Source organism: Orbicella faveolata, unplaced genomic scaffold (genome assembly GCF_042242905.1).
Source record: "Orbicella faveolata isolate gen_17 unplaced genomic scaffold, um_ofav_v1 contig_13, whole genome shotgun sequence".
In the NCBI taxonomy this organism is placed as follows: domain Eukaryota; kingdom Metazoa; phylum Cnidaria; class Anthozoa; order Scleractinia; family Merulinidae; genus Orbicella; species Orbicella faveolata.
In genome coordinates this window covers 4,247,501-4,258,069 of record NW_028301540.1, presented here as the reverse complement: position 1 = coordinate 4,258,069, position 10,569 = coordinate 4,247,501, and the positions used below count along the sequence as shown (strand labels likewise).

The following is a 10,569-nucleotide window of genomic DNA, read 5'->3' as shown; positions in this document are numbered from 1 at the left end:
CATAACAGTAACAACCCTTATGCGTTTAAACCAATACAAGACCACAAAGTACATGTTAGAGCCAAAAATATCCCATTTATTTAATCAACTGAAGTTACATCAACACCTTGGCAAAATTTTAAGAGCCTCGGTACAAATATACAAATAACGAAATTCGTCGTAATTAACCAAAATGGTAGACTTATGTTCTGTTTTATTTTAGTACTATCAACAATAACTTGAAAGAACACCATTAGGGAGGCAAGGAGAATTTCGAGTTGATAATCTTATGTGAGACTTGAGCAAAACTAAACTCTCTTAAGTGTGAATATCGTAATGATTCGATTTAGCACTGGGTGGGGTGAGGGATCTATTTTATCATGAAGCTAAAGGGGAGTTTGTTCGAGAAAGCGCGCTTATTTGTGACGGAACGCTTCAATCTTCCTTAAAATAGAAATCTGAATCTGTAAATGGAAGGAGATCGAGATCTTTCATTATAACAAATTACATGTTCCTTCATATGAAAATAACAGTCGACACTTTCAAGTGATAGAATAAAGGCGCTTTTTGGTGAAGGCCGATGGCTCCTTAGAGAACAGGGACGCTTTTCAAAATACACACACTCTAAGAAGCTGGAGGGCGCTTATTATGAAGAGGGCGTTTTGTGGAAGAAGGGCGGCAAATCGGATCATTACAGTGTCCAGAAGGGGCTTGCTTAGTATAGCTTTCATTACAGTTTCATTCTATAGTTTTTGTTAATTAATTAGTTAGTAATATAGTAATACATAACTTAATATCTAAGTGCAGTGCCTGAGAGATTTTTTTTTTTGAATAAGTTATGCAATCTAAAATAAAAGATTGAAGCACATGGAGGGAGAGAGGGGAACAATACTTTCCACAAGGGCCCCAAGTGAACAGGGAAGCTTGTGGTTCCCCTAGGTGTTTGGTACCATCTTAGCATATTCTACTTCAATTTTTCAAAGTTGCGACATATTATTGTACCTCTATAGGAAGATTCTCAAAGTAAGCCACATATAAGAAAAACTGAAGCGGTTCTTTCTAGCCATTATAAATAGAAGGGCCTAGCTTGTTAACTCTTATGGCTAAAAATGAACTCGAGGAACACACCCACAAATGGATTTTAATGCCTTTTAGGAGCATTTTTCTTAAATTCTGAAATGAATCCTGGTCACTTTTATGCAGTAGTCCCCCCGTGCCTCAGTCTGTGTGACTGATCCGTCTAACCCTGTTCCAAGCATTTGGTTAGCCGAGAGAAGTTCAAAGCATGATGAGAAAACAAACCAGTCTCTTCTTTGTTCTCCCCTAGCTGGTCATTTCACTGCTTCCTAACTAGCCAAATGCTTGGAATAGGCTACTTTGTAATACAAAATTGTCCCTGGGTTATCAAAACTACAGAGGAAACTTTCTGGTTTGTACAACTTTCTGTTTTCTGCTTTGGAGCAAATATTGGACCAAAGTCTTTAGAATACTGACCAAGTGCAGAGAGGTCTATAGAAAAAAGACGAAGGGGCTGATAATATTCTCCTATTACTGAATCTCTAAATTTAACTATGCATGATGTGACTGGTCAATTTAGCAGGCCATATTCTATGGTACAGCCCACTAAAATTTGAAGCTCTTTTTGTTGCCAAAATGTCTTCTGGGTGCTCTGTGCTTGGGCCATAAATTCAAGAGGGAAAAACTTGGTCTGTAACTAACTGTATGGACCTCAAACATGGAAGGCAATGTACACTTCAAGCATGCAATTCTGATAACTGAAGAGCCAAAATAATGTTTTCTCATGTACATGTACGACAATTTCAAGGAAAAAGAAACAAAAGAGAATTGGAAGGAAAAGGAAACAAATCTTAATTTATGTTGTGGGAAGGCACACAAATACAAGACAATCATGCAGGATCATGCGGGATACTGCATGGTCCAATACTTGGAAAATATTGGACCAGCAATAGAGCAATCCAAATGGCTGATTTTAGTTATTGGCCCCCTGAACTAACTATTAAAATAGTGTCATGAACATTCCCATTTTTCAAAATCTCACTCAGACAAGCAAGAAGCTTTTTCATTTTGATTGAAACCTTAATCTTCAAGAGTTAAAATAGGGAGCCTGTGATTCCTGTGAGATGTTACGGAGCAAAAGTTCCATCCCCTCGCAAGAGACTAACTGGGCAACTTTGGCCTTTTTGTGAAATTTTCTGGTTTTCTCTTTTTTTCCTTAAGTTTCTTGGTTTTCTACTGAGAGTTATAGCAATGTTCCACACGTCTCAGTGCTACAGAACTGTACCAGTGTTGTTGATCCAGAATATTACAATTGTATTAAAATTTGCTAAAAATAACTTGCTGTGGCTTACTTTCTTTCTACGACAGACTTGTAAATACACATTTTCCTGAGCCCTAGGGTCACTTTCCCTTTTAGCTCAAAAACCAGACCCTTCCATATTTGTTTACACAACTGAGCTTGCACAGCTGGACCAGGTGTGATGCAAATTCATACATGTACATGTACAGCGCATGTAGTAAGCTCCATATTTACAGTATCACACAAAAGATTATAATTAATGGTTGTTATGTAAGAGAACACATTCCACTGCAGCCTGAGATGACCTGTGACCCGGCAGTCGTCAGTGTTACTCCTCCTGTGGTGCCGTCTTTCTCCCATAGACCAGGTGTCTGGATTACCTGCAAAAAGAAATCAAAACGAAAATCAGTGATGTTAATGTCAGAAATACATGTAGAAACTGCAAAGAACAACAAGGGTGCACTGTAGGAATTGCATGAGGACTGGGTACTAGTAAGGGTATCTCTCAGAAGCACTGGTTTGTTGGCACATCAACTGTGCGTCTGTCCTCCAATAGATTATAAGTAAGAGCCAACCAAAATGCAAAAATAATTTGACACATAAAATTATATATTTATATACACACTAGTCAACACAAATTTAGTTCATAGTCAAACAGAATCAGGAAGATAAGTACTACATTTTGTTTACATTGCATTACATGTTTATAAACGTTGTGATCTACATGTACCTTCTCCACAAGTTCTTCAAATGCAAGCTGTACTCCCTCTCGTGTCCTGGCACTGTAACAGAAGGACACAACAATTTGATCAATAAATAACATGTCAGTAGTTTATGAAAAAATAATAATGTGAGAAATGTAAGAAAAGAGTAAAATGTCCTGGATCAGGTCTTTAATAATGTTAAAAGGATCATATAAGGAGTTTATTTTTCCACTACATTTTAGATTTGACAGTAATTGTCAAATGTAAATAATGTCATAATTATTATGACATGAGGACGTCAAAATGTCATGTTGCTTTACTTTCATTAATTTTTTTGCTAAAATATTTTTCGTGTTATTTGAAAAAACAGTGGGGCACTAGTCTACAGAGTTATCTAACTAAGACCATCTCAAATATGGGTGTTCATTTGAACTGATATTATTGTCTTCAGTGATGTACTGTAGCTGTAGTGCATTAATGAATTTTATACACTAGTAGGGTACACAGATATTGAATAAATGGAAAAAAGTCTCTCTATTCATGAATCAGTGTCATTAATTAGTGTGAAACTGGTCATTTTAATTTGCAGTGAACAAATGTAAGCTCACCTTGCTTCGATAAATAACATGGAATGCCTTCTTGCAAACTGTAGTCCCTGTTTTCTGTCAACTTCGCGGCCTTCCTAAAATTGAAAGACACAAATCTCGACTAAGGCTTCAGCCCTCAACAAATATACATGAACCCACTTTAAACCAGCCTTAAACAAGGAGCCTTGATGGAGTAAACAAAGAGCTACACTGTATTCTTGCACTAAATCTGAAGAAATTGAACTCAGATGCTCTTGTGCTCTACAGTGCAAACATGCAGAAATGCAAGTTGTAAAATAACAAAAAAGAAAAATGAAGGGCAAAATTTTATCGAGATATTTGTTAGCCTGAACAATAAAATGCAAAGTGAAGAGTTCAAAAATTTACAAACATTAAATTTCATACAAACTGCAGACAAATGATGAAACAATCAGGGCATTTTCCCTAAGGATTGGATGCTAATCCATCACAGGCTCAGCCATGTGCTAACTACCCAGGCACTTATACATTGAGGTGAAAAGAGGCACTGTGAGATATGTGTCTTGCCTTGCCCAAGAACACAACAAACTAAACTCGGCCAAGGCTTGATCCCATGCCAGCAGCTTGGTCGAAAGTCCAGCAAGCCGACCATAACACCAATGCCATGTTTCCCTTCTAAAACCCACACCTCTCAATATGCAAGGAAATACAGCAATTACCAGACCACCATTCTGAATAGGTTTACCTTATCTATTTTGTTGCCGACCAGCATTTTAATGATGTCTTTTTTTGTTGAATACATTTCCACTTCATTTAGCCATTCTTCCAGTTTTTCAAATGTTTCTCTGCTACTTGTATCATATACTAGAGGGAAAAGAAACACGGAAGAATAATGTTACATCTTCACTTGAGCCTAGCATTAGGCATCTCTGGTTTCATTAGCATTCTTTCTCCTGGATGGGATGCTAGTCCATCTGAGGGTTACCCCCCCCCCCCATTTATGACAGGGCTCGACATTAACAATTACCCACTTTCTATTAAAAAGTAAATTTACTTCTTTATTTGAATGAGATTAAATTTCGATAAACATTTCGAAATAAAAATGAGCGATAGAAATTTTACACAACGTTTCGATGTGGTCATGACATCATTATCAAGTGACAAGAAAATAACGGTTCAACAGTGTTATATATGTGGTGAGAGGTGTGATTGTTCATTAACATATTTGTTTAAACAAATAGCTTCGCGTGGATGGAATCCGATTGCGTGTTCAGGCTAGGTTTCTTCTTCCTAATAAACAGCATTTCGTAAATCAAACAATCCAGTTTTCCACTGCATTTCTTTAGGACAGAAAAATTATTGGCAAGGTCGTCGATGTTACAAAGGCCGTGATTGTTCTTTAAATACTTCCCAATTGTGGAGAACCTGTGTTCATCAATACGTTGGTGCAAATGCCGGCTGGTATACCCGACATACTCTGCATCGCACAGATCACATTGGTAATTGTACACTACACATTGTTGATTAATTAGAGGTGGTTTTGGTTCACGCATCTTGAGATCTTCACAGATTTTGCGACTCTTGAATACTGGTTGAAGAGTGTGATCAATTTTCTTGCTCAGGTCAGAAAGTTGTTTTTTCACTGCATCGGCCGACGTTTGATCTTTAAATGGCAATACCACTCGGTGAACAGTATCTTCGTTGACGGGTAGTTGAGGTGGCACAAGAGGATCTTTGGTCATCATTGAGGTGACAAAGTGAGAAATGATGGAGTTAATTAGGCTTTCAGGGTACTTGAGGTTCGTAAACATCAGCTTCAGGCGATCACATTCAGTCACGAAAGACTCCCATGTGGATGACAGGTGAAAAGCATGGTTTACCATGGTTTTAATAAATCGCTCATTAATAATAATAATGATGTCATGTCTTGATAATGATGTCATGATGACATCGAAACGTTGTGTAAAATTTCTATCGCTCATTTTTATTTTGAAATTTACTTCTTGGAAAGTAAAAAATCGAAAATGACCCAACATACTTACAGTACAAGATCTGGGAAGTAAATTTTGGTTATGCTGGAAAGTAACTTTTACGTGAAAAAGGTGTGTGAAAACGTGTGTATAAAGAATAATCAAATGATAAAAATGACCATCCGACAAGGATTTTCTGTCTTCAAAAGGGTGAGTTTACACCATTCTAACATTTACTGATCCGCCATATTGGAGTATCATGAGAACTGCCAAGTAACATTTTTTAAATTAATTTATTAGAAAGTCAAAAATAAAGACTCCAAATAAATATTATGAAAAATGTCAAATTTAGATACCTAGGATAACTCCTTGAGCACCTCTGTAGTAGCTTGGAGTTAATGTTCTGAACCGCTCCTGTCCTGCCGTGTCCTAAAAATACAAAAACTGGAAGCAGTTAATACAATGTAGAAACTAAAGCAAATTAATATTTAAAAAAAGAAAAAGAAAAGAAAAAGGTAACCATTTAAAGAAAAAGGTAACCATTTCAGTTTCAGACGTTGTAGTTCATTTTACATTAAATAAGCATGTTTAAAATACACGCATACCTTGTTGAATTCCAAAAGTAGTGAGGTTTTTTTTTAATGTACATGTACATGTGATATATAACACTCTTTGCTACACGTGTATTTTTGCAGTCATAGTTTTCAATTAATATCTACATGCACATTATAGAAAACTTTCATTGCTTAATTTCTAAAGCGTAGGAATACCATGTACCTGATGATATTCCAACTTATTCCTTGCACAATTTTCCCCCAAAATACCCTGCACTTACAATCAAACAAGAAGGGAGTCAGAAGTCTGCAACTTGTCTGCCATCTTGGAAATTTCATGTTACAAACTAAATGTATAAATTTGTGAACTTGAATCCATTCAATTGATAGCTCTGGGCTTTTTTAAAGTATAGTTATCTTCTTGATTTTATAGGGCATCAGTAGGGGGTCATTTTTTTGCCGAAACCCGAATAATAGCATATTACTTCGACAACCAATTCTTTTAGAATTTTATCACTGATACAATGTCATAATTGGTCATGAATAATGACAATATTTCTTACCCAAATTGCTAGTTTTGCTTTGTTTCCATCAACAGTCAGTGTTTTTACTTTGAAGTCAACACCTATATATCACAAAAAATAATTTACTTGTTATTAACTACTCTTCTTCACAGCTGTCATTCGGGATCATCAAACATTGAATGACTAGTTATTAACCCTGTAACCAGGTCTAATAATTTAGCAACCAGTTGACATGGAATAAAGATTGCACATTGATAAAAACTTATGATGATTAGCCTGAAACATGTAATACAATCTGCATTTTTAAAATGTGTGTTAAGTAATGATTGTCCTTTACAGTAGGTCACATGGTGGGCTTTAGATCTCTGTCAATGAAAAGGAACAAAAAAGAACATCAAATGACAATCTAATTTGGCATGTTATTTGACCATGACAGCAACCATAGAACAGATTGAGTTTCCAAGAAAATTTCAGGTTTCAAAGGTAATTCCTTGACTCACTGTTGCAACTTAATCGACTTTATTATTTGATCAGAATAAAACAAGAAGAATAGAAACCTATTAGATCCTGGCACAGCATGATTACACATGTATATGGTGACTTAACATGGTGTACAATTTTCAACACCTTTCATGTCATACAAGATGCATACTGTGGAAAAGACTAAATTGAGTGGTCTAACTTTTTCAAGGCAACCTGGCTGAGAGAAAAGTGACCATGGAAAGGAGTGAATGCATCATGAATGTAAACACCTCAAACCCCGCTGCTGGAGTTTGTTTTGTACATGTATGTAGAGATGCCAACCTAAACAAATTGAAATCTGGGAGACTGCCAGTTTTACCTTCTTGACCCTAAGAAGGTGTGTTTAAAGTCAACAATGGCTGATTTAACCACAAAAATGTGTCAAACATCAATGAAAATCTCCCCCCAAAAGGGAAAAAATCAACTAAAATAAGTGTGCAAGTAACATACTTTTAGTGCTTTCTTTGATATCTGGGAGATTTGGTGATCTGTGTGGGAGACGGAGAGGTTTGGTCTGTATCCGTATACTGTATCTGTGAGATTTCCATAAAAACTGGGATGGTTGGCATACATGTAGAGGTGTATACCGGCATATTCAATCATCCCCAATCAAACTGTCAAACTCACTTGAGGTCAATCCATGGACTGAGTTCAGTAGAGTTCAGTAATTGAACAAAATCAATCTCATACAAAAATGATTAGTCAATCAAACTCAATTGAACGTTTCATTTCCGAACTCTTGATTTTTGTAAAACTGTTCCTGAAAATCAATAACACGTTTTTTGAAGCTCGTTACTATGGGAGAACATGTGTGTTTTGTGTTTTGAGACCACACAACATGATCTTGTTCAAGCGAATTTATTCACCAAACACAATTGAACACAATCCACTGGATTGTGTTCAATTGAGTTTGGTTGCGGAACTCAGTAAGACACAATCTAATGAATTGCTTTCAGTTGTGTTCAATTTGTTTGATTGAGTGGTATTGAACTCACTCAAACTTTGGCGTTCGATTTTGTTGGATTACCAAACTCAAACAAACTCAGTCTACTGGTTGAGTTTGATTGAATTTGATTTCTCAATGTTCGATTGACTATACCCAGATGTGTATGCACTCCACATTGCTGCTCAGTAAAGGTCATTATACAGGTATAACATTCCGTCCTTTACAGGTACCAGAATGTACACTCACCTATGGTTGCTCCAATATCAGGGTCAAATGTGTCATCAGTGAATCTTAGTAGCAAGCTGTGTTTGCATGGAAACCGTTATAAAAATTAGTTGACTAATTCAATCGTAATATGTTCGTATAAACACGTGTATTTGCATGACATTCGATAGTTTACTTAAAGTAATAATGTAATTCTTATGTTTAATTCATCGTGATAACTCTATATAGTTTCTGCTGAGTCAATAAAATTAAATGCAGATGTAGATGTACAGTGTAGAAGGAGGTGTTTAAGTAGAAATTTGAAAGCACATCCAAAATATCGCAAAAAAATTCTTCACATAAATTATGATTTTTCAAAGCAGCATCTATAAATCCATACCGCATCAATACAAAACGATATCTATTTCTTTTCATACATACTTTACATTCATATTTAGCTACATAAGAAGTACTTGGTAACGTTAAAAAGGTTGGTGGCATAATAATTAGGACAGTTAGAAGCGACTTCACATCCACTATACATAAGCTTACCTTGATTTTCCTACGCCACTTTCTCCGATGATCAAGATCTTTAGCGTAGTAAGAACATCGTTGTCCATCATTCGAGTAAAAGCTGGATCTTTTCAGCAGCTTTTGAAATCCTCAACGGTTGATTTATTGCGGAATTCGACCGAAATTTCAGGTAAACTTGTTCATTTCGTCATTATTATTTTCCTTGAAGACACGTCTTTACATTTAGATGAGAGACCGCTGACAGAGGAACAAGCGGCGAAGAATAGAGCATCATGGGGTAGTATCAAGTTGACTCTTCCCGAGTCGTCTCTCAAAACTCAAGCAAAAGGCCCGCAATGCGAGCAAAGGGACATTTTTTTAAAACCAAATTGTCACAGGGCAGGAGCCCGTCGTTAGGAGCGTGCAACTCCCATACTAAGCCTATGTCTCGGCATTATTACAGACCGGTCTACTTTAAGGCTTCTTTTCCGGCGAGATAGGTCAGTTTCGGTCTACATGAGCTCGCATTGGTAAGGAAAAACATATGTGTTGTTTATTTTGATCTTCTGGTGAAATAATGACCTCCCTGCTTGTGATTGGTCAATGAGGTTCCTGTAGGGGTCTGAATTCGCCGTAAATTCTAAAAATAAAAATAAATCGGTCCGTGATGGGCTCCCGCACAGGGTGTGAACTGCTTATTGTAAGCTGAGCTTTTGCGTCGCAAGCGACCGGTTAAAGGTTGCAAGCTGGATGCAAAATAATTGTGCACAATATAATATTGAAATAAAAAACTACTTTCCAATGATCGGCAATCATTCTTTCCTTGCAGCAGTATCTGGTATAACTTGGAATCAATATCAAGAACCATAGCTCAGACTATGAATGAACGAGACGGGAAACCTCCACTTCTTCAGTTCTCGCCTCGGGCTGGAATATATGTCAAGGCAGGAATTTTACGAGTTATAGACTGAAGGGCAGATATTTTACCCTGGATGTACCTTAAATTAAGATTTAGATTTAGATTTTAGTCGTTTGAAGTCGGCTGGTTGACATGAATCCAAAATTAGTCACGATCTGACGGCTTGACTAGCCTCCCGGCGCAGACGCCTTTAGGCTCGTCACGCAATCCTCCCTCCGCAAAATGTCGGGGAGGAGTTCGTGTCAAGAAGAAGAAGAATAACTTTATTTAACGAGGGTAAAAGCACTTTACAGTTAGCACAGATAAACTAGAGGCCCTACCCAAGTCAAGTCAAGATAGTGGCCCTGGTCAAGCCATAAGAACATCTGCAAAGGACGCTGGATGATGGCGCAACCAGACAGCTTCGTGACATCACTGGTTGTATCGTTGTCATTACTTTCAGGTTGTGCAGAAATTTAAGAAGAAGAGGGAGCCTATGAAATTAATCTTTGCGACATTAGGATATTTGCAGGATTTTCTCATACGCAAGTGAGCAAGTGTATATGGCTTTATGAGCCCAAAGGCACGAAGGAGATTCAGTGATCAATGATCAAGTGCATAGAAAACGCGGACTGTATGTTTGCAACCAGGGATTCTCCCCCGGTGGGGGGGGGGGGGCACCGCCATATATGGGCTATATAGGTATGTGTCGCTGTGAAGGGTATGGTTTTCAAGCAGTTTACTCTAGGATAGGGTATATAAATCAGAGCGTTTGGGTCTAGAATAGGGTATAATTTTTCACAAAACTGACTAGTTGGTTGAAGATTTTATCTAGACTAGGTAAACCAGGAATTGCCACTCAAAAATATAAC

General features: G+C 37.2%; 2 protein-coding genes across 2 annotated transcripts; both read right to left on the bottom strand.

Moving 5' to 3' along the window:
- Positions 1 to 55: 55 nt before the first annotated feature.
- Positions 56 to 9,040, bottom strand: LOC110060623 (ras-related protein Rab-18-B-like). The gene is made up of 8 exons (XM_089284142.1): positions 8,839 to 9,040; positions 8,329 to 8,384; positions 6,654 to 6,715; positions 5,893 to 5,965; positions 4,312 to 4,430; positions 3,609 to 3,682; positions 3,027 to 3,078; positions 56 to 2,676 (listed from the first exon to the last, which is right to left on the bottom strand). Exons 1-8 carry the CDS (start codon positions 8,907 to 8,909, stop codon positions 2,563 to 2,565), a joined length of 621 nt encoding a protein of 206 aa, XP_089140268.1. The 5' UTR covers positions 8,910 to 9,040; the 3' UTR covers positions 56 to 2,562.
- LOC149114681 (uncharacterized) lies at positions 4,768 to 5,452 on the bottom strand. Its single transcript, XM_089283813.1, has one exon. It carries the CDS (start codon positions 5,447 to 5,449, stop codon positions 4,796 to 4,798), a length of 654 nt encoding a protein of 217 aa, XP_089139939.1. The 5' UTR covers positions 5,450 to 5,452; the 3' UTR covers positions 4,768 to 4,795.
- Positions 9,041 to 10,569: the final 1,529 nt, after the last annotated feature.